General features: G+C 30.5%; 5 protein-coding genes across 6 annotated transcripts; 3 read left to right on the forward strand and 2 right to left on the reverse strand.

The window, feature by feature from the left end:
- Window positions 1-956: 956 nt before the first annotated feature.
- On the forward strand, window positions 957-3,531 carry LOC113403293 (high mobility group protein 20A). Its single transcript, XM_026643793.2, has 7 exons — window positions 957-1,261; window positions 1,460-1,619; window positions 1,694-1,836; window positions 1,990-2,108; window positions 2,185-2,307; window positions 2,702-2,867; window positions 3,364-3,531. Exons 1-7 carry the CDS (start codon window positions 1,018-1,020, stop codon window positions 3,501-3,503), a joined length of 1,095 nt encoding a protein of 364 aa, XP_026499578.1. The 5' UTR covers window positions 957-1,017; the 3' UTR covers window positions 3,504-3,531.
- Window positions 3,532-3,615: 84 nt separating this feature from the next.
- LOC113403300 (histone RNA hairpin-binding protein) lies at window positions 3,616-4,841 on the reverse strand. The gene is made up of 4 exons (XM_026643800.2): window positions 4,530-4,841; window positions 4,339-4,441; window positions 4,140-4,262; window positions 3,616-3,818 (listed from the first exon to the last, which is right to left on the reverse strand). Exons 1-4 carry the CDS (start codon window positions 4,582-4,584, stop codon window positions 3,653-3,655), a joined length of 447 nt encoding a protein of 148 aa, XP_026499585.1. The 5' UTR covers window positions 4,585-4,841; the 3' UTR covers window positions 3,616-3,652.
- A 2,025-nt stretch (window positions 4,842-6,866) lies between these two features.
- On the reverse strand, window positions 6,867-10,081 carry LOC113403307 (U6 small nuclear RNA (adenine-(43)-N(6))-methyltransferase). Its single transcript, XM_026643806.2, has 8 exons — window positions 10,055-10,081; window positions 9,850-10,023; window positions 9,553-9,766; window positions 9,273-9,413; window positions 8,698-8,833; window positions 8,451-8,567; window positions 8,204-8,364; window positions 6,867-7,428 (listed from the first exon to the last, which is right to left on the reverse strand). Exons 2-8 carry the CDS (start codon window positions 9,952-9,954, stop codon window positions 6,878-6,880), a joined length of 1,425 nt encoding a protein of 474 aa, XP_026499591.1. The 5' UTR covers window positions 9,955-10,023; window positions 10,055-10,081; the 3' UTR covers window positions 6,867-6,877.
- Window positions 10,082-10,371: 290 nt separating this feature from the next.
- On the forward strand, window positions 10,372-12,404 carry LOC113403296 (THO complex subunit 4). 2 transcript variants are annotated; one of them, XM_026643796.2, is made up of 4 exons: window positions 10,372-10,716; window positions 11,423-11,651; window positions 11,769-11,957; window positions 12,060-12,404. In XM_026643796.2, the coding sequence occupies exons 1-4, from the start codon at window positions 10,513-10,515 to the stop codon at window positions 12,212-12,214; spliced, it is 777 nt and encodes a 258-aa protein (XP_026499581.1). In that variant the 5' UTR covers window positions 10,372-10,512; the 3' UTR covers window positions 12,215-12,404. The 2 variants fall into 2 exon arrangements, with proteins under 2 accessions (XP_026499581.1, XP_026499582.1); XM_026643797.2 differs by having other exon boundaries at window positions 10,375-10,716; window positions 11,438-11,651.
- A 3,615-nt stretch (window positions 12,405-16,019) lies between these two features.
- On the forward strand, window positions 16,020-22,210 carry LOC113403289 (cap-specific mRNA (nucleoside-2'-O-)-methyltransferase 1). The gene is made up of 14 exons (XM_026643782.2): window positions 16,020-16,284; window positions 16,359-16,460; window positions 16,644-17,170; window positions 17,244-17,387; window positions 17,842-18,115; window positions 18,190-18,386; window positions 18,454-18,637; window positions 18,808-19,033; window positions 19,289-19,403; window positions 20,090-20,339; window positions 20,456-20,556; window positions 21,068-21,183; window positions 21,404-21,642; window positions 21,787-22,210. Exons 1-14 carry the CDS (start codon window positions 16,272-16,274, stop codon window positions 22,023-22,025), a joined length of 2,727 nt encoding a protein of 908 aa, XP_026499567.1. The 5' UTR covers window positions 16,020-16,271; the 3' UTR covers window positions 22,026-22,210.
- Window positions 22,211-22,513: the final 303 nt, after the last annotated feature.

The following is a 22,513-nucleotide window of genomic DNA, read 5'->3' on the forward strand; positions in this document are numbered from 1 at the left end:
TATAGTGTTGTATTATAATTAAAGATATATTTGTCATAAACTCTTAATAGTGCACATCATAGCTGAGCTATTAACAAATCGCATGAAATACGTAAATCTAATGTTTCTTTATCTGTTTTCCTACTTCCATTGGAATTTGGAATAGGCTATACGTGCCATCACTAGGCGCATCTGTCAAAAAGTGAATAACCGGTTGGACAGGGTATAGTAAATATTTGAAAATAAAATTAGCCTCTAAATTTACCATCCTTTAAATCTGCCACCTCAGGCTCTATTAAGCTCGCTGGCTGCATGTAAATTCGCGAATTTCACCTTAAGATTCAAAAGGGTCGATAGGTATTATTATAACTATAATATAAATATGGGCTTACAGTTATTCCTATACGACGTAATAACCTTAACCACCATGGGCATCCATTACGTATAATTACAATGAGTATATAATGTAGTAATTTTTTGTATTCAGTCAGTATAATAAGTTATCTTGTATGATTGAATACAAAATATTCAAATATAAAATAATTATCCGTAATGTACTATACTATAATCTGGTGAATTGCGACGAAATCACGACACAGTTTTGTCAGTATGCTAAATTCAAAAGTAAATAAAATGCGGCAGCACTGCTTGTCCAGTTTGTAAGATTTAATTTCCAATGAGCTATATAGTTGGTTCATAAGTTGGCAGCTCTGTTAACCACAGATCATTCATAGTATCCACCGTCAAAGAAAAACCGATTGTAAGACTTGTCAGAGTAAAATTTGTCTATGGTATCCGCTATTCTTTTGTATTACTGTACTGAGTGTATTCTGTGATTGTATCGCTTACACTCTACTACTTTTTATTGAATAAAATTAACTTTCCGTATGATATAAGAATAATTAAGTATTTCCTAAATTAAAAATATTATTAGTTACCTTTACTTTTTAGTAAGTAAAATTGATAATTAATAAATCACCTTAAAAAAAAGTGAACTTCAACTTTGAAGTAGTGACAAAAAACTAATAAAAGATTACCATGGAGGTGGACGCTGCCCAGTCTGCAGAACAACAGTCAGTTAAACTTGAAGAGTTACCAAAACCGTTAAACGTAGAACAGGACCCCAATTCAGCGCTACTCGCAACAACAAATGGAAACGATAATGATATTGGAACTCAATCTGTAAACTCAAAGGATGTTCAAAAACCATCTCCAAAAAAACCTAAAAAGCGAAAGCCAAAGATTCCTCGCGATGTAACCGCGCCGCGACAACCTCTTACTGGTAATTATTAAATAAACTGTATTAAGAAGAAATTGTGTCTCTCAAAAATGAAAAATTGTAATGTGTTCCATATATTTACCATAACAATGAATGTCACATACATACTACAACTTAAAATCCATGTATTAAATTTTTTTCCATGAGATTTTATTAAGTAAGAAGTAAAGACTGATTACAAAAGTAATTTTAATGTTTAAGGATATGTACGATTTCTGAATGAAAGGCGTGATCAATTGCGTGCTGAGCAACCAGAGTTAGGTTTTGCTGAATTAACTAGACAGTTGGCTAGTGAATGGAGTAAGCTTCCATCTGAAGAAAAACAACAATACCTTGATGCAGCTGACCAAGATAAAGAACGGTAAACTATTGTTAGGATTCACATAATTTTCAATAAATTAAAAGTATTATTAACATATTCTTCCTTCTTAACAGATATATAAAAGAATGGGCTGAATACAAGAAAACTGATGCTTACAAAGAATTTAGAAGGCAGCAAATGGAACAGAAGGACTCCAATACCACCACTAAAAAAATTAAACCAAATACAAATAATGATAGTAATTTGAATAATACAGGTAAATATGTAAATAGATTAATTCAGAATTATTCAATTATGTAAAATAACAAGCATATTCAGCAAATACTTTAAGAGATAGAATAAAGAAACAACAATAGAAAAGCGATCACTACCTTCACATTGTTTACATATGTTATTATTATTTATTGAGGTGCGGCTACACAAACACCAGAACAAAGTATTGTTGGTAATATAGCTGCTGTCCCAGTAACGTGTTTACCAAGGCAACAAACACCACCTCGTCCGAGGCCTTGTATAACACCTGCATCTGTAAGTATCATTACCATGTTATTTTACCTAAACTTTCTTATGATCACATTTTTAATAATAAATTTACTTTTCACAGGGAGAAGAAATACCCGGTGACACAGATATTCCTATATTTACAGACCAATTCTTACATCATAACAAATTAAGAGAAACAGAACTTCGTCAATTAAGAAAAGCAAATTCTGATTATGAACAACAGGTGAAAAATACATTAGTACAAATCTTTACATTAGTAGTTTGCCTTTTGTTTTTTTTTTATAAAATATGGCAAAAATAAGAAATTATTCTTATTAGAAATCACTTTTACTTTGATATTCACATTTTATTTGAACATCTTAAAATTAAAAAGCTTTGAAAAAGAAAAGAAATACTGTAAAAATGAAAAAAAAAAAGTAAATTTTAAAACATTGGGAGTCATCTCCATCATACAACAGACATAACATTTGTTAAAGCTATTACTTACTGCCATTAAAAATGTTATTAATTAATACTTTATACAAAATGGAGGATTTATTTGATTCAGTTTGAAACATAATATGGTAGCTAAATTTATCTGTTTTCATTCTATAACATTAAAGCAAGCCTATTTTTAGAATGCTATTTTGCAACGTCATGCTGAGGAAGTCAGCGCCGCAACTGCAAGACTTCGTGCAGAAACTGCAGCAGCAGCTGAGAGAACAGCAGCTCTTGTAGCACACCGTCGAGCCCTTGTATCTAATTTGAGCCAAGCTTTACAATCAGTTGTATTACCTTTGCAAGGTATTATTACTATATTTTATGAATCATTGTACACTCTATTCTAACCATAACAAGAAAAAGCCAAATATACAACATTTGACAGCAAATTGAATTAATATCATTGGTCAATTTGTCTTGATTAATATATGATATTCACTATGTATTTGCAAAAAAAAATGGCATTTTGAACATTGATGAAACTGTTATCAGATTTTTGGAAGTAAAATTGAAGTGGATATAAGTAGATAAGTGTAATAGTGTTTATAATACAACACTATTACACTTAACTATATATATATAAAGATATAATAATCATAAACTCTTAGTAGTGCACAATATAGCTGAGCTATTAGCAAATTGCATGAAATAAGTAAATCGAAGGTTTGTTCTTTATATCTTTATTCCTACTTCAATTGGAATAGGCTATAGTAAGGTTATGTTTAAAAGCATTCTTATAAATGTTTAAGCCTTTGTTGATAATTTAATTAATACATTATAATCATAATAAACATTCCAGGAGGTCCTACTGGTGCTTCAGAAAGTAACATAGAAGAATATATGGAAAAATTACAAAGCTTTGCTTTAGATGGAAAGAATAATCCACTTCTGAAACAAGCAAAGGATATTTTGAATAGAATTGAATTACCAACTGTTTAAAACTTTATTTAATAAAATTATGTCACATGTATATTTGTTTTTATGTATAATAACTAAAACTTATAGAATAGGAAATGTAAGCGTTAATATGGTAATAGAAATAAATTGAATACATATTAATCATTTATCTTTTTTGCAAACAAATATAACTATGAATCTGTATCTTCATCAGATTCCATGTTAGGCTCCTTTTTATCTCCAGTATCATACTGATGTAGCTTTTTTCTCCACATTTTTATTAACATATCCCAAGATCTTCTACTATATTTTGTATACTTATCTGGCGTTTTTGGGTCATCTTTTGTGCGTTTATCCCTGAAAGTTGTTAGTAAATTATAAAAAAACAATTGCTCATTTTGTTTTATATCACTATTCCAAATAATCTATACAGTTAAATATCAATTGAGAAGAAAACGTGAGAACAGACATCAGTTTACAATGAAATTAAATCAAAACAAAACCTGTCATAGGTTTCGAAATTCCTAAAAAGCTGTCAATTAAATGGGAAGATTGTGGGTAACCCACTAGTATAAACATTAATTATTTACAGCTAAGTTTATAATTTATACATAATAGATGTGGATTGGGAATTAAGTAAGCTTAACTAACAAACACTAAGGATAGTCTTTTACTTACATAGGAACTTGCTGTAAATAGCTATGATAACCAACAGTATTTTTGCCATAATCTATCTGCTTTTGTCGTCTTTGTAATATTGATGGATCTGTTTCCAATTCAAGCAGCTTTCTCTTAGGTTTACTAAAAATTTATACTGTATATTACTATTGAAAACAGTACTATTTTTTTACCTCACAGCAATTAATTTTCAACATACCTATTGTCTTCAGTCTCATTTCTATTATTCAACTTTATTTTTTTTCTACTTGTTGAATTTTCTCTGCTATCCGTTTTAATTTTTTCTTTAGTACCTCGCCTGACTAAAATATATATAATGCATTTATAGTTAAGTCAATTCACACTTCACAATTATTGGATTCTATTAAATAAGAAGAGACATGGTTTTACCCTCTTTAGTTTCATTCTCATCCGCATTTCGATTTGTACCAACACTATTGTTCATTTTTGTTGACACCTTTCCTTAATATTCGATATTAATAATTTTATGAAAATTTTTAGTCTTAGGGTTATTTAAAACTCCATTATTACTTAAGTAAATTATAAAATACCTTTACGGTATCCCGAAACATAAAACAATACAAAAAGTAGGTATACATAGACTTGTTTTAAAAGATGATCACTAAGAATTGTACTAAAAATGAACACCAACAAATTAAACAATTTATTTGAAGAAATTTGTTACAGTAACAAGCGTACACAGTATTGGATGCGTCAAATAAGCGCGAAAATTGACATATTCTTATGACATTTTTGTTGTTTTAAGCCTTAAATTTCATTATTCTTTGAGACGGCAAAGGTACTATATCATACAACCTACACAGTTATGAGTGTTTTAATGAGTGAAAAGATGAACGTCGGACTATTCATGAAATTGAAAAATTAATTATTCTAAAATAACATTTGTATGGTATGCTGTTATTTATATAGCACGAGTTATGTTATATGGTCATTATTTTGAAAAAATATAATATATATATTTATTTCCAAATTGAAAGTAGATTTATCTTTATAATGTAACTAACTATTAAAATATAACATACTATAATGTTTCAATGTTAAAGAAGCGGTAATTAATCAAATTAAATTTCTGTCATGATAAGTTTTGTTTCTCCAGTTTGATGGCCTTTTTTGTTTCTTTGTATGAAAAATCTAATATTCTTTATTGTACACCTAAAGTGTAAAGAAAAATATAGTTATAAAAATATTTTATATAAATTAATATATATATTTTTTTTAATATAAAGACAGGTATAATTGTATTAATCAAAACTAAAGAAAATCACACGCTTCGAGTATCCATAATGCAATTAATAATATATTATTAATTGCTAAACCAAGTCAAGGCAAACAAGAACTAGGCTAAATTACAAAATATCTTAATTGTAACTAGCTACTGAACTGTTTATGTATCTAAATTTAATTTTAAATTTGTATTAAGTAAGTAAGTTAAGTAAATAAGTAAGTTTTTTTACATTCGATATTATTTTAAATCAATTTTGTGGGAATTTTAAAGAACGACCTTTACTACGAATTCGGTCGTGTTCGAATACGAATTTCCACCAGCGTCCTTTCTGATCATTTTATTTCGGTTGCATTGAAATAAATTCCTAGTTTTTATACATTTTCGGAAAGCTAATTAAACGATTATGTTTTTAAAATAATCTGCAGAACAAGTTTCATAATGTTTTTTTTTTTTGTTTTTCAGGCATATTTGACGGAAAAAAATAAAAAAAATATTGAAACAAAATTGTTTTCCGTCTCGCATTTTTAAATTTGGACCGATAATTAATGTTTAAATATTGAAAAATATCCAGTGTTTAATCGTTTTTATAAATCAGAAGAAAAAAGTAGATTTTATACGAACCTTTTTTTTTAAATACATTTTTGAAGTTGTAATTTTGACTTACTTTGAAAAAATTTAAAAAACGTGATAACTCAAAAATGGTTCACTTTTGCATCATGCATATGGGGGTTTAAAATTATCGCAAATAGTCACCCCTAGCACCTCCTAACGGGAATACGTCGAATTACCAATAACCCTTTATATATATATAAGGCCTTTAAGGCCAAAATAATAATTGATTAATTCAGGCATTAAGTCCGCCTTTTTCTTCCATTTACTTTGTGGTGGTCAATAGTCTTTAAATAAATTAAAAAATAATAATAATAGCAATAAAACCAATTAATTATCGATGGAGACATATTAAGAGAATTTAGAATAGCCAGTAATGTCAAAATCTATAGTATTAAAAGCATTGTTGAAAACAAGCAATTTTAAAACTAACTTCCTGGTTATTCATATCCAATGTGATGTCGTCAATAATCTTAACTTAGTTGGTGAGAAACTCTTTTTTAAATTAAAGTATGAATACAGGACAGTATTCACCATACGATGAAGGTTTGTTTTTTTTTTAGGTAGTGTGATTAATCGTCTTTCTTTAATCGAAAAATGCTGGAATTAATAGAGTTGTTGATATGTAAGTGATATAAACAGGAGTCCAATAATCAACAATATGCAGAATCATTTTCAATTTATAGGCAAGTCAATATCACATTCAGCAAAATCACGAAAAGTAAAAAAACTATTAAAAATTGGTAAATAATCAAGTAATTCGTCTGCACAGAAAAATTATGTCGAATATTTATTTTTCTATAATATCTTTTCGCAAAATTTGGGAGCACTACTAAACAGTAAATATTGCATTAAATAATGCAAGACTCGTCTTTATAAACATTTATTTCCAATTGTTTTTTATATACTGTATTACTTGATGTAATCCTTCTTTTCCAGCTTTTCCATTCAAATATTCCAATTCGACATTTGGTCGATTGTCTTTCATAAAGAATTTCATAATACCATGAACAATAATTTCTTGTTTATCTTTGTTTATACATGACGGTTTAGAAATTATTTCTTCTGCAACTTCTGTATGTCTCAAAGCAGAAATTTGTTCCTCATTTGAAATATCTCTATGTTTTAATTTTTCATTTACATGCGGTTCTTGTATTTCTAAATCTTGTTTAGGTTGTTTACTTTGGATTTCCGATGATTGTTTTGAAAGTCGTCTTTTCCGCCGTTGGTTAGACCAAGTATTATTATATGCAATAATACTTAGGGTTATTTCGTTTCGTCTTTTGTTAATAACTTTAAACATAATTTTTAAATCTAATAGTATTCCTTTTATCTTTTCTAGACAATTATTTATATCATTCTCAGGACCTGGTAAGTCTGGTAATGTTATAACTATCGGTGCATTCTTCTTGCGAGATTTATGCTTTGGTACAACTAAAAACAATATAAATAAATTATTAGGAGATAAAGGTGTTTTTTTTTTAATCAATTAAATATTATAAGGCGATACCTACTACCTACAAATTAATATATAGATTAATTTGATCGGACATTTTAATAGAATATTCTTACGCTCCACCTACACCATTGAGATCTGAGGTGCCAAGGAAAAATAAATTCAGTAGCTTAGATATATAAAGGACCCCAGTCCAAATTTCTGGTAGCTGCGAATCGTGAAGACTCCACAAAATTGTACAAACATAGCAACCGGAACTCTTTTTTGTTTTTGTGACTGTCTGTTGTAAGTTCTAATTACATATAAAAAGGAAGTCTGAAAATGGTACAAATAACCGAGAAGTTATGTGGAAGCCGGCTGTCATAGTGTGGGCATGTTATGCGGAGGAAAGAGGGCCATGTTGTGAGGAAAGTGACAATGGACATGGAAGGATATAGAGGAAGTGGGCTACCAAAGAAACGATGGATGGATTGTGTGAAAGGTGACATGGCTGGAAAGGGTTGTTGGTCTTTTATGAATGGTGCAGGTGCACATATAGATAAATGTGCCAATATTGGGTGTCGATATTGATGATTAAGCAACACTGAGTTTCACATGTGCCTCTGGTGGCCAATTTCTCTAAATCGCCAATTTTAGAGCACTGATCTGACTTTTTTAAAAACTTTCTTAATATTTATGCATATAGAATAATATATAATGTAATAATAAATCTTTTAAAATAATAAATTTTAAAGTTAACTTGAACAAACATACCTAAATTAGAAAAGTGATAATCTTTATATGTCCAAGCTAAGCCCCATCTTGTCACACGCCCTTGGCAAAATTCAGTTGTTGTGTGCTCAATGCTATCTGCTTTCAAGTCTAATATAAGCTCTTTCAAATTATACTTGTGACCAACCATTGTTGTAAATATTCTGAGATAATAAAATCATGAATTAATTATCTTTGTAATTTCATTTCCAAATAGACCACACTAACAGTATTATTTAAGTTTTCTTACAGTATTCTGTCCTTATAAATCTTACTTTCTGCAATAATTTTCCTACAAAATTGCAGTTCGCCACCTTCAGTTATAAGTTCATGTGGAGATCCAGTAAAGCCATTTTTCGGTGCAGGTCTAAAAAATATATAGGTTGCAATATATAAAATTTGAATTATTTCAATGTTTTATTGATGTTAAATAAATAAATAAATTACTATTTTTAGCCATATTCTTGAGAGCTTAATACTATGTTAGAACAATTTACCTGGCCGGGCTACGAGATTCCAATAACTCTTGTATATTTGTATAGAAGGGTGGATTGCACATACAAAAATCAAAAACTTGGTCATTGTCATCCATAAACACACATTCAAATATTGATGTTGACATGTTCTTTTTCACTGCAATCATTATTATTCTGCATGTCACTATTTGCTACTGAAAAATTTAATACTCACCAAAACTGATTGGTGATAACATGTGGAGGTAGAATAATTCAATAAGAAATACTAGCAGACATTCATACAGTTCCATACTTCATAAAATATATGTGTTAACCAATAAGTAAAAATCATAAGTGAATTATTGAGTTCTATTAATATGAAAACATTGCAATATAAACACAAAATACCAATATGGCCTATATCTATATATATATATGGCTTTCACATAACATCAGATAACCTATTATGTAGTATCATTTCTTATAAAATATATTATTCTTCATAAAATAAAATATATATTAAAAAATATTATTGTAAAAACATCATTCTGAAATAATAAATTAATATCAATAAAAATTAAAGTTAAATCAATCTGTTCATTAATTATGACACATACATTTAATAAGATGTTGTAACTTATTCTTTTCAATATTATCTTTTGCTTTCATTAGACTTGCTTCATCTGTTTCTGTTCCAAGCATGTTCCATTTATTTTTCACAACAGCTAATAAAGGATATATAGCACATGCTCCAGTTCCTTCAAAATCACAAAACATACTATATATATAATCAATTAAAATAAGCTTTGACTCAAGGCAATTAAAGATATAATTGCATTGTTTTCTGATTATGTTCAATGTCTTATTATGTCAATGTTCATATTATGATTAACATACCAATATCAATGCCTGATACAGAATTATTTTTATTTATTGCAATCAATAAATCTTCAATCCATAAAATGTAATTGAGTCTCAAAGGAAGTGTTGGTACCAGACGATCTTCAGGAATATTTACGTCAAGGTTAAAGTCAGACTTTAACAAACACTTGGTTAAAACCCTCAATGCATGTGGATCTTTGAAGTCAATGCTCACTTTTCCAGTAATGTCCTAAAATTGTAAAAATGTAATTAAACGAAAAATAGAGTAATAATGGAGACTTCTATTTTTATAACAATTAACAATTAAATTACCACTTTTGCAACATCAGAGAACTCCTTGTACTTTTTGGCTAAATTTGAAAAATCAGGAGGTGTTTTATAAATGTTACGAGGATGCATAAATTTATTTAAAGCCATTATCTAATTGTTCAGAATTTTATTTAAAATAATTTCACTTAATGAAATCTAATAAAAAATATGTTAGAACTAGAGTTCTAAAATGAAATCTGTGTTTCACTTCGCATTTGAACTTGAAATTTGAAAACTTGAAAAGCGAAATTGACATAATAGTTGTTATCATTTATTATTACTATTTACTAAAATAGGAAGTGCTGCCAGAAAAAAAATTGCGCCATCAAATCAAAATTCATCCATAATAAAAATAATCCTACGGTAAAAAAACAACTAAACACACCGCAATATTTTTTTTATAAACGCATACATGCTAAGTTGTACAATAAATATATATTTTTAACAAGGATTCATTATTTTACGTCCTTATTTTTTTCATACTTACATTCTAACATTTATTTTTGATATTTATCTGGTAACACCTCGTAAGACTCCATTTTGGTGATGGTGAATCAATTGTTAAGAGACGCGTTAGTCAAGTCAATTTATTGATAAAGTTAATTTTACTCACCTCTGCAAGTTTTTAAATATTTTAGTACGTTCATTAGTTTCATTAGGCCTAAAATGGCGGACAGAATCGACATGGCTCTGGATGATATAATAAAAGCAAATAAAAAAGGAAAAACTGGTGGTGGAGGAGCTGGAAGAAAATTTGATGTAAAAAGACCTACTCGTGGGGGCGGAGGTGGATTTCGTAATGCCCGTACGGGTGGTATGTTACGAGGTCGAAATCGTGGTGGAGTATCCAAGCCAGCTAACTACACAAGGGTAAATCGAATAAAAGTATTAAGTTGATTATACAATTTGCAATATGGCGGACCAACGTGGTGAAATGACGCGTCAAGTGCATCGTGTCTGGTTCATCTCTTCCATAAAATATACCTAGCTTACCCACGGTTTACTATTATTAATTAATCTTAAAGGCGTTCTAAACTTCCACTCCCGTTCATATTTTAATATTTGGAGATATTTGGCATTATTTGTATTCTAAATAAATTTTACTGGACCTCTGCTCTATTCTTGGGACTCGGATTTAATATCTACAGTTAGCACCAGCAGCGACAACATTTTTGAAGATCTTTCACAATATTACCACTAAATGTATTGTGGATGGGGGCTTTATTTGCAAACAACCCTTTCTTCGAGTAGCTGTCATTGTATATGGGTGACTACAGCCCACGGACAACAACTATAAATGAGTTGTATTGAATGTGGATGATAAAACTTTCTTGTGTTAAAGTTTAAAAAAGTGCAGTGTCAGTGGTGATAATAACGATTCCATGTAAATTGTTGATGTTGCAGTTGTTTTTAAAAATTGGTTTTGTCTATCATTGTATACAATTTTTTAAATGTATTTAGAATATGATTTATAAATTTTGTGAATTGTAATAGAACATGTACAACTAAAGTTTGCTAAGTATTTTGAGTGTATACTCAAAGAAGCTGCAGCGGGCAGTTGGCATGATCTATGAAGGACAACCTATTTCAGGGTGATGTAAACAGCACTTGGAAACATGACATGTTCAATGACTTCAATGATAGGAAGATACAAAGGAGTGCTCCAATCACAATGGGGCCCATTAAACTTTTAGTTTCAAACTTGGATTTTGGAGTTTCTGACTCTGACATACAGGAACTTTTCTCTGAATTTGGCATTTTAAAAAGTGCTGCTGTTCACTACGATAGATCTGGTAGATCATTAGGTTGGTATTAATGATTTCTTCATTAATTAAATTATGTGATGTTTTTCTTTAGTAATTTATGTAAAGTATATTAGTAATTAATTAGTTATATATACTAAATTTTTATTTAATTTAAAGGTACCGCTGATGTTGTATTTGAAAGAAGAGCTGATGCATTAAAAGCTATGAAACAGTATAATGGAGTGCCACTTGATGGACGTGCTATGAACATTCAACTGGCCACATCTGAAATTAACACATTTAGAAATGAAGAGAGAACTAGGCCGACCATTGGCGGAGGACCCATACGAAGAAATTTAAATAGAGGTAAATAATTTTACAATATTTTAAGTAACTGAAAATTGTTTTAAGTTTTATGAACCGAGTTAAATCTTTTTTTTATGTCTAAAAAATTATGTACTATTACAGGAGGTGGAAACAGGCCACAAAGTGGTAGTGCTGGTGGTCGTGGAGGGGGGCGACGTGGAGGTCGTGGTGGAGGAGCACCACGTGGAAGGCGACCAGTTCCAACAGCTGAACAATTAGATGCAGAACTAGATGCATATGTAAAAGAAATAAAGTGATACAAGTTTTACTACACCTAATTATAGATAATTGACATACCTAATTGTAAGATACTAATAAGTTGGTATTATAATTAAAATGTACATGTTTGGTTTTTATAACCTAGACTATTTCCAGTTTCGACTGTGTCAGTTAAGATGCAACATCTGATTTGATCAAAAACATATTTTTATTAAAGTAATAACCAAATAGAGATTTTTATTTCTTTAGAGTAATTTCAAATGTGCCATCAACATAAGATTATTTAAATATAAGGGTTAAGTATCTTAGCACTTAGGTTTTTTTTAAGCATGACGAAATATTAAGTGATATTTTAGTAATATGGTTTTTGGTGAGTGGATTGCTTGGACATTGTTGTTAGGACATCTTATCTGCTTAGTTGGAATTTTTAAGCAAAAAAAAGCATTGATAACACTCAATCTATGAACTTTAAGCTTGCCATTTAATTTAAAATTGAATTGGAATATTATTTAAAACAAACAAAATTTGCCAATAATAAATGTTATCAACTTATAATTTTTGTTATAAAAAATCAGGGATCATTAAAAATAAATATTAAATAGTGCACTGAACTTAAAGGCTCTTTTTTTATATATTGTTCGGGGAGGGGTTGAATTTTGCAATTGCCATAACTGCTCTCTGTCAAGATACCAAAATGTGATTATATACTTTTTGGTTACTTAAAAAGTAAAGAGATTGAAATTCGTTTCTAGCTGTTTTTTTTTCTTATACTGTTTTCTTATGCACTAGCTACCAGCACAGGCTTCGCAGGGTAGAAAGAAGGGGTACATAAAATATTTATATTGACTTTATTGGTCGTCATATTTCTTCTGAAACTTCATCAATCACCATCATATTCCAGATAATTTACACAAAATTGTAATGAGTTATAGATTTAAAGCTTTCCCATTTATCACTCCATCAATTAGTAAAAATTGTATAAAAATATTTATTTTATAACAAGTAGAGATATCGAAAAATATTACCCATGTTAATACATGCAGTGACAATTGCCATTGTTTTTAAATTTTCTTTTATAAAACATAATCTGATAATGATAAATCTTGGTTGATTTCCTCATTTCTTGTATCCTACAACTATCACAACCATAACTAATATTAACGAGCATACTCATACTCTGTCCACCTATTGACTTATGAAAAACTTAATATTTTTTTTTAGTATAATAGTTGTATCTATGCCTTTTCGAGTTATTTCTAACTTTTAGTTATATATGCTTTTTCTATAGTATAGCTATACCAATTAAATTGTTTTACAAAAAAGAAAGCTTTTGGTAGATTAGATTACTAAATCATTAACTTTTATAATGAATATAACAATAAATAGCAAAATATTTTTTTTATTGTTATTATTTTATTTATTTATATTTAACGACACATTGCCATTATCATTATTTTCTGTATCCATCTGTGGCTGCCGAGCGATCGTGGGTAGGCGGGCGAGGAAAATTAAAACCACGTGTTTGAAGGTTTTACAGTTTAACAGTAATACAATCAGCACTTTTGATATTATAATAAAGTAACGACGCTCCACCAGGCACGTCTTGCTTACGACAAATGCATCTGCATTACACAAAAAAGCCTGAAGTTGCGTCAGAGTGAAGAAACGTCCAACCGCGCTATGACCAATTTTACTGTCAAAAATGTCATTATTACTTTTTTTCGTTTCTTGACACTCTCAAAACACAGTGGCCCGTCATATTTATATTTTATCAAGTAACATAAAGACTCATTTTGTTAGTAACAATAAAAACTTATTTCCTAGGTTAGTATTTTAATTATTTTTCTATGCCACTTGAAATGGCACAGCAATGGTTGACATATACACAATCCAGTCTATTAGAGATCATACCTAAGATGCTGTTGGTGCTACCCCGTAGTCTTTGTACTAAAGAGCCACATCTTTTACGCATAGTAGCAAAGAAACAGTTAACTTGCGCCGTTGCGAACATACCCGACGTACTATAGAAACGAGGCAGCCCCAGCAGCACCCTAAGTGCGTCATTGTATTGAACCCGAAGAGCGCTGTAAGATTTTTGTGAATCTCTGGCCCATAGACTAGACAAATAGAAACTTGTGCAGTAAGCTCTAAACAATGTAATTTTAACACTCGTCGAGCAACGTGCATACTTACGAGCCAGCATATTCACCCTCACCGACAGCGCCGTCCGTTCTCTTTCAATATCCGCATGGTCCTTGAGGCCGGGTGTCAAGTCATTAGGGGGACAAACAATATATAATTATGTAATATTTTTTATAAATTACAAACCATTATCAATATAAGTTTCCAATGATTGATTAATACAAATCAAATGCATTTTTTTCCAGAACATAAACTTCAATAAAGCAATTTTGAATAGACAATATTTCAATCACCAACCATTGTTTCGGAAAACAGCATACAGCTAAAAGAAACTCGCATAGTTACTCTTTTAAAACAAACCAGTTTTTGAATGAAGTTAGGGTCTACAAATATTGTTCTTTATCCATTGATATACAAAAAAAAAAATTATATATATTTTTTTTATGTCCATTGTTTTTCTCAAACAGCTATGCACTAGAATTATAAGCTTAAATCCAAGTATCTTTAACGAAATATGAACTTTTAATGAGTAATAATATTAATTTGACGACCTCCATGGTCGAGTAGTGTGTACACCGGTTTTCATGGGTACGCCACTCCGGGGTCCCGGGTTCGATCCCGGCCGAGTCGATGTAGAAAAAGTTCATTCATTTTCTATGTTGTCTTGGTTCTGAAAAACCATCAACGCCCTAACCTAATCTAACTATAGTTCGCATAAAAGTTTTTAGCTATTAAAAATATTTTAGAGATTTCAGTCATTACTTGTATAAAAACTTTTAAATCGATGACAACATTAATACCATGACTAATAAAAGGTGTTCGTGTGAGGACTGAGAACACGTTTATCACTCAGGCGCTTTCTTTCTTTGTCACGGTTGCATGCGAAAGCGATCCTGTGGCGTCCGCTGAAAAGACGGAGACGGTATAGCTGGTTTTTGGTGGGTATTCCGGTGTACTAGTGTCGTCCTGGCGTCCTTAATAATGTTTTCCCAACGAGAAAAAAAAGGTGCTTACTTTCTTATATAGTTTGGGTCTAAAATAAAATTGTTTACACTGCATTTGAAAGATATTGCAAGTTTGTGTTGTTCATACTCATTATCTACATTCGTCTCATTTTGAGATACAATTATTATAAGTTGGGTTTTGAATATTTTTCATTGGGTATTAAACCTATTATTATAGTCTATAGAAAATGAAAATCCACCAATCTTCCTAAAATTTCAGCAACACATATATGCTGTCCTATGAAGATTTGCAAAGCGCATCATAGTAGCTTGGTGTTATAGGAGGGGTGATTTCTTACTATTAGGCAGCCCATCATAAATTAACAACGTTTGAAAATAATTAAATGGCAATGACAAAATTGACATTAACAATCCACTGAGAATTAAAACAATAACAAATATAATTAATTATAATATAAAACCGTAAATATAGCTTATTAAATAATAATATTATATAAAACCGTATACTCGGAGATAGAGAGGAGGGAAAGGTCGTCTGGAGAGGGAGATTCGATACCGATTATCATTTAATTTCGTTTCTCATGTTGGCCAAAAAACGTATATCATTAGTTAGTTTCTTAGTTCTTGAAATTGGAAATGATACTGACACTAAAATGAAAAATATATAGTTATGTCTTTACTGTATAGAATTTCTGTTTCATAAGTGTATCTACTCTGTGTTCTGTATAGTCTGTACCCGTGTCCCGTTCACATTCACAACAATATACAACTTCAGTTTTTTAATCGGTATCAATTTATGTTTTACATTTTACTGAAATCAAAATACACTGTTTACTGTGTGTGTACTTACACTTTTCGCAATACAAAAGAAAACTTTTTAAAATGATACAAGTAGACTGAGGAGGAAAATTTTAAACAAAAATTGTTTTTAAAACTATATCGTGTCACTAGTTAGGGCTTTTAATATTGATTTCTAGAACGAGTAGTCATGAATCTTTCAGGTAGTAATGCCCATTTATTTTCATTAGTATAAATAATTGTTGTTATCATAACGTTATATTTTTTTATTTGATAGATCCCTCAGATGATGACTCGAGTAGCGATGAAAGTTCCGTGCCCTGTAAACGTCCACGCGCAGATACGTATGGTGCTTCTTCAACAACCTCTCACGGTTCAAGTACGTAGTTCGATTTAAATAATAAAATACTACGGGTTGGATCGTGGATTGTGTATTAACTATTAACAATTGTATTTTAAAGTATTTAGCCAAGGTTAAAATTATGTTAGGTGCAACATTTATAATCATATCCTAAAATGAAACTTACATTTTTAATTTGTACTATTGTCGCTTTATTTTTAGTTATTCAAGAATCAGATGAAGAATCACCAGAGACACAATTTACGGAAAGATATGCAAGTGATAGTCACAGATCCAATAAAATTAGACTAAGCTATACGGAAAACAGCCCTGGACGAGCGACTAGATTAAGTAGAAGCAGTTTAAGTGAAAATTGTTCATCACCCAGTGAACAATATGATGACTTTCGACCCGGATTTAAGGATAATGATAGTGAAGAGGGATCAGGACGGCAAAGTTTCCAAATGTCTAATGATAGCACATTTTACAACAAACCATCTGAAAATAATAAAGACATCAACACATATACCAGTGGCTATTCTGAGATATCCAAAAGGTTGATGAGTAACATGGGTCACAAACCTGGCAAAGGATTAGGTAAATTCGAACATGGCAGGGTTGAACCTGTGCAAGCTTCTACGCAAAAAGGAAGAAGAGGCTTAGGCTTAAAACCATCGGTTGTTGGAGATGTTCCTCAAGATTTTAAATGGTCATCAGATGATGCACTTCCAGAGGCCAAGGAAGATGTGGTGAATAGAAATTTCAATAACTTTTTATATTCATAATCATTGTGACAGTATTTGTAACATTTGAATTGTGTAGGTGTGGATGCCAGTTTCATCAGAAGAGACTCTCAATGGAGATGATTTAGAGAAGTGGTTAAAAAAAGGCCATAAAAAATTATCAATTGAGGATGAGACTGACTTTGTTGATCCACAAGTATTAAAAGGAATTCTGAACTCTAAAGTAAGTAATCATATTTTTCTAATATTTATAATTTTTTCATAAAATGTATGCATACTTCTGTCCAAACGTTTGGAGCAGCTAGGTAAAATAAAAACAAATCAAATTTTTTGAATATTGAAACATAATTAAAAATGTAATAAAAAATATTATTAACATATAATAAGAAAAAAGCAAAAAATGTTTAACTTCATTGAAATGTCAAACTTTTTCTGTCGTTAGCTACTCACTTATCTTAGGCATTCTAGAAATTTATTTATTTAAACAACATTGACCTAACTTTTTTTATTCACTCTCAATCTCGGTTGCTACAAATTTTCTAAGCATGTAGGAAATTTTTCCTCAAGTTTATACATCAAGAGAAAGGTTGGATTTTTTTTGTAAACAGATGTGCTACCAATCTTATGGATGATAGTCTATGTGTTACATATTAAATTAATTGGGAATATTTTTTTAGACAATATTTGACAACTTAGATGGAGAGGATATGAGAACTGCTAGATCCCGTAGTAATCCATATGAGACAATAGGTTCTGTGATATTTTTAAACCGAGCTGCAGTTAAAATGGCTAATATGGATGCAGTGCTGGACTTCATGTTTACAAATCCAAAGAAACAAAACGGGGAGCCCGCAGTTGACAAAAAAGATTTACTGTACTTTGCAGATGTGTGTGCTGGTCCAGGAGGGTTTTCAGAATATGTGTTATTTAGAAAAGGATGGAGAGCAAAAGGTTCTAATATGGCAGTATTTGATTGCAAACATTACTTTTTACTTGTTGTGTTAACAGTATTTTTGTTTTTTCAGGTTTTGGGTTTACCTTAAAAGGCTCTAAAGATTTTAAATTATCAGATTTTTATGCTGGAACTCCAGAAACTTTTAACACATATTATGGTGTGAATAATGATGGCAACATTTTTGATCCAGCTAATTTGTCGTCTTTAAAAGATTATGTTTTAAAACAAACTGATGATATAGGTGTTCACTTTCTGATGGCAGATGGGGTAAGCAACTTGAATTATATAAGTGTTATTGATATGGGAACATTTGTCAAATTATAAATTTTTACAGGGTTTTTCAGTGGAAGGTCAAGAAAATATACAAGAAATATTATCAAAACAATTGTATTTGTGTCAATGTCTTGCTGCCTTGATGCTTGTAAGAACTGGTGGTCATTTTGTTGTCAAGTTGTTTGACATTTTCACACACTTCAGTGTAGGACTAATTTATATTATGTATAGAAGTTTTGAAAAAGGTAATAAAATGTTGATCAAAATTTGTTGAAACAATACATGTCTTTTTTTAAATATTTTCTTAAAAAGCTAAATTTCCGTTTATTATCCATAACATAGTTTTATAGTATATTGTTGTAAGGTCCACTGAATCAGAATACAATCACTTGAATTTGCATATTCTAATTTTCAGTATGCATACTTAAACCTGTAACTTCAAGACCAGCAAACTCTGAGAGATATCTAATATGTATGTGGAAAAAAGTGGGTACAGAATCAGCTGAGAAACATTTGTTTTCTGTTAATTCAATATTATGGAATAGCCGATCAGGGGATGACGATGTTATGGAGTTGGTTCCCTTGTCAGTTATTCAAGAAGACAGAGAGTTCTATGAGTATATATACAAGAGCAATTGTATGTATGTAAATAATAAATCTGTTAAGTATTTTGATTATCAATAATCAATATTTTTGTGAAATATTATAAATTCTCTTATGAGCTCACTCACTTACATTGACTTATAAAACTTTTGATCATAGTACATTTTGCTATTTCTTTTGGTTAATTAAATATGAACTTATTTTAACATACAACATATTATAACATATAGTAGTGCTATAAATAAAAATATTATTTTTTAACATTCAATGTTTGAACTAAAATACTTTTTTAGAATTGGAGAAAGACAAATAAAAAATTTGTTAAAGATCGGTGAATTTAGTAAAGACAAAACTCTTAGAGATGAGAGTCAAGCTAAGATGAAAGAAAAATGTTTGCAGCTATGGGAAGTAAGAGCCGTTATGCTTATTTTATATGATAATCTGCATATTTTTTTTTTTTATTATTGGTTGTTGGACGATCAAATGGGCCACATGATGGTAAGTGGTCACCACCGCCCATAGACAACGGCACTGTAAGAATTATTAACCATTCCTTTTATCACCAATGCGCCACCAACCTTGTGGGCTAAGATATTATGTCCCTTGTGCCTGTAGTTACACTGGCTCACTCAACCTTCAAACCAGAACACAATAATACTGAGTACCGCAGTTTGGCGGTAGAATATCCGATGAATGGATGTTACCTACCCAGAGGGGCTTGCACAACGCCCTACCACCTAGTAAAATGTATAAGCAAAATACCACATATCACGAGATCTCCGAAACTATATGTCCGATTGATTTGAAATATAGAATAGAACCCTTCTCGAGGTAGACGCTAACTAAGAAAGGTATTTTGGGAATTGCAACTTTAAGGAGGGAAAACTATGAATTTTACCCTAAGTCAGGATAGGCATTAGTTTGTTAATCAAAGCATTTCAACTTGTCCTCTAAGTTTAATAAATTTCTAAATCTAGATTTAAATTTTTAATTTATATTGAGCTATTTTACAATTTTTTAATTATTGAATACAAAATTTGTTTTATTTTTAATTGAAAATAAAAATGACCGAAGAGCTAATGTTTTTTTTTCAGTTACCTGATAAAGTACGTACGAAACCAGAGCGCCGTGGCCCTGAAGACACGTTAACAAATGTCTTGAACATATCAAAGATTACGAACGGTATTCACAGTTCTTATTCTTTTAAAAATACTTATCTCAATAGACCACCGAGATATCTAGAGCAAGCATCCGACTTACGAACAATGTTCGCTAACGTGTATGACTGGCATTTCACTTTCTTGAGTAGTGGTAAAAATAACTCAGACCTACGAATATTTATAGGTAAATAGTGTACTGTTTTTTATTTGATTTTTGATGATACGTAAAGATCAAGTTATGCATACTTGGCATACTCTTTTAAATAATTTGTATAATTTTAAAGTATATTTTGTTTTTAGCCTGTGGGGGTAAACAAGTATATCAGCTGGAGGGATCAAATTGGAGAATCATTGCTGATCTGCATATTACTTTACCAGCAAATACTCTACTTTATGGAGAGGTACCTTTATAAATAGTAAAATTAAAAAAAAAGAACATACATTTTAAATGTTTATATGTGATGTATATTTGGTTGTAAGATGGGTATTAACGTTAATAGGATTTTATTGACTGTCCCGTTAGTTATGTGGCTCATAAGGCCCTAGAAACGGGGTCCTACTGGGTTCGAGTTCCTGGTCGGACCAATAAAAAGTATTTCGGTTTTTCTATAGAAAAATTTTAGTATCAAAGTCGAGAAGTTAGCAGTCTTAGTTTTGCACTTCCGTGCCCCGGAAGACTAATTTTTGTGTCCTATGGTTGTGTTCTCTCCGGCCCTGTCGGATTACCGTATCATCGGGCTATGAGAATGAAGTAATAATGAGTATACCTTCGTTTGTTCACACTCGAGCAAGTAGAGGCTAAATCGCAATCCGAAATTTTAAATTTTATGTTAGTTATTTTTGTTAGTACATTTAGGCACAAGTTGTTTTAATCGAAAATTAACAGCTATTTATTATTTATTTCTTTCTTAGATTGCAAGAGAATACCGCGGTCAGGGAGGTAAACAGATGCGCAGTAAAGCACTTCATGTTATTGATGCGATGGTGCTCGGTGGTATAGATATTTCAGCGTTGCCACTTTCTGAACGGTTTGTTAGATCATAATTTTAAACAAAACAAAACTAAATTTTCTAAATATTGAAAAATATGAATAATATAATTACTTTCCGAGTCTTAGAAATTTTAATCTTTCTAATTGTCCATATATTTTTATTGCTCTGTTCTTAGGTTGGTATTTTATTATTTGAACAATTATCTGCTTATATTTCCTAAATATAGTAATTAAAAAATATATATATTCTTTTTCAGTGTCAATCAATGTAATTTGTTCTGTAATGCTTTGGAGAAACCAGATGATGCTCAGGCTCTTCCAATCAGGTGTAAAAGATTTTTCAATATGGAATCTTTTTCATCTGCTATAGCCAATTTAGAGTATCGAGCTATGAAGAGAACTAAAAAGGCATTGACAGTAGACATACCAAAACGAGGACAAAGGAACGACATGTTCTATGAAATCGGGTCTCTCTTATTCATAAAAGAAATAAAAGGTGAGAGTCATGATTATAATCATATTACCAACTTGATCTTTGAAATAGTAGTGATATCTGGTTATATTATTATTAATCCAAATAAGTACGAATTTTTAAAGATCAATTTCTTAACATGCACTAAATTAATTATTTATTTTTTAGAACCGTGGATTGCTCGAATTTCAAAAAAAAGTGGGTGCAAATACTACTATTGTGTCGGTCCAGACAGAAAACCTCGCAGTGAATATTACATTCCAGATAAAGCGCAACTAGATATGATAAGCGCGTATTCCGATCGGGTTATGTGGCCATGGGAGTCGGCTAGTGCCATCTTTGAAGGTCTACCAAATTTTCCACTTTCTAAGGTACACATGGAGGAACACATTGGACTTCAAATTTAAGACCAATATTATAACAGTCCGAAAGCAGAAAGTTTTTCCTGATAATTTTTATACTATAATTTTGATATATTTAAGTGAAGATGGAATATGATCATATTTCAGTTTCATAACTTTTTATATTGGGAAAGGAGTTATGAAAGTAAATCTGTATATTATTTTCTTATTAATTAAAGAACACAAAAATTCATGTTTTATTTTCTTACAGTATTTGGTTCTTATTTTATGGTTTTTAATAACTAATCGTGTATTGAAGATCATGCGTTCAGATAAAAAATTGCTATGTTATCAGTTGCTATTATAATATTATTATATGCTATAACGTCTAAAACCAACAGTCGCAGGATGAGTAAAATTGAACATCATTGTTTGGCGAAATCTATCACTGTGAATTAAGGCTAAATCAGGATTTCATTTTCCTGGAACAGAGGAAATAAATAAGTACAGTCGGGGTAAGAAAAGGTTCGTCACCTTAAGATATATTTTCGTGT

The sequence above is a fragment of the Vanessa tameamea genome, chromosome 13 (genome assembly GCF_037043105.1).
Source record: "Vanessa tameamea isolate UH-Manoa-2023 chromosome 13, ilVanTame1 primary haplotype, whole genome shotgun sequence".
NCBI lineage: Eukaryota > Metazoa > Arthropoda > Insecta > Lepidoptera > Nymphalidae > Vanessa > Vanessa tameamea.

Excerpts from the sequence above, each read along its gene's own strand:
- LOC113403293 (XM_026643793.2), top strand. The coding sequence starts at position 1,018 with ATGGAGGTGGACGCTGCCCAGTCTGCAGAACAACAGTCAGTTAAACTT. Across the intron at positions 1,837-1,989 it reads TAGTAATTTGAATAATACAG|GTGCGGCTACACAAACACCA; the intron begins GTAAATATGTAA and ends TTATTTATTGAG. Across the intron at positions 2,308-2,701 it reads ATTCTGATTATGAACAACAG|AATGCTATTTTGCAACGTCA; the intron begins GTGAAAAATACA and ends GCCTATTTTTAG.
- LOC113403300 (XM_026643800.2), bottom strand. The coding sequence starts at position 4,584 with ATGAACAATAGTGTTGGTACAAATCGAAATGCGGATGAGAATGAAACT. Across the intron at positions 4,442-4,529 it reads TGAGAATGAAACTAAAGAGG|TCAGGCGAGGTACTAAAGAA; the intron begins GTAAAACCATGT and ends TATATATTTTAG. Across the intron at positions 4,263-4,338 it reads AATGAGACTGAAGACAATAG|TAAACCTAAGAGAAAGCTGC; the intron begins GTATGTTGAAAA and ends ATAAATTTTTAG.
- LOC113403307 (XM_026643806.2), bottom strand. The coding sequence starts at position 9,954 with ATGGCTTTAAATAAATTTATGCATCCTCGTAACATTTATAAAACACCT. Across the intron at positions 9,767-9,849 it reads TCTCTGATGTTGCAAAAGTG|GACATTACTGGAAAAGTGAG; the intron begins GTAATTTAATTG and ends TTACAATTTTAG. Across the intron at positions 7,429-8,203 it reads TTATCACTTTTCTAATTTAG|TTGTACCAAAGCATAAATCT; the intron begins GTATGTTTGTTC and ends TATTGTTTTTAG.
- LOC113403296 (XM_026643796.2), top strand. The coding sequence starts at position 10,513 with ATGGCGGACAGAATCGACATGGCTCTGGATGATATAATAAAAGCAAAT. Across the intron at positions 10,717-11,422 it reads AGCCAGCTAACTACACAAGG|GACAACCTATTTCAGGGTGA; the intron begins GTAAATCGAATA and ends TGATCTATGAAG. Across the intron at positions 11,652-11,768 it reads TAGATCTGGTAGATCATTAG|GTACCGCTGATGTTGTATTT; the intron begins GTTGGTATTAAT and ends TTTAATTTAAAG.
- LOC113403289 (XM_026643782.2), top strand. Across the intron at positions 17,388-17,841 it reads AAGGAATTCTGAACTCTAAA|ACAATATTTGACAACTTAGA; the intron begins GTAAGTAATCAT and ends ATATTTTTTTAG. Across the intron at positions 18,387-18,453 it reads ACTTTCTGATGGCAGATGGG|GGTTTTTCAGTGGAAGGTCA; the intron begins GTAAGCAACTTG and ends AAATTTTTACAG.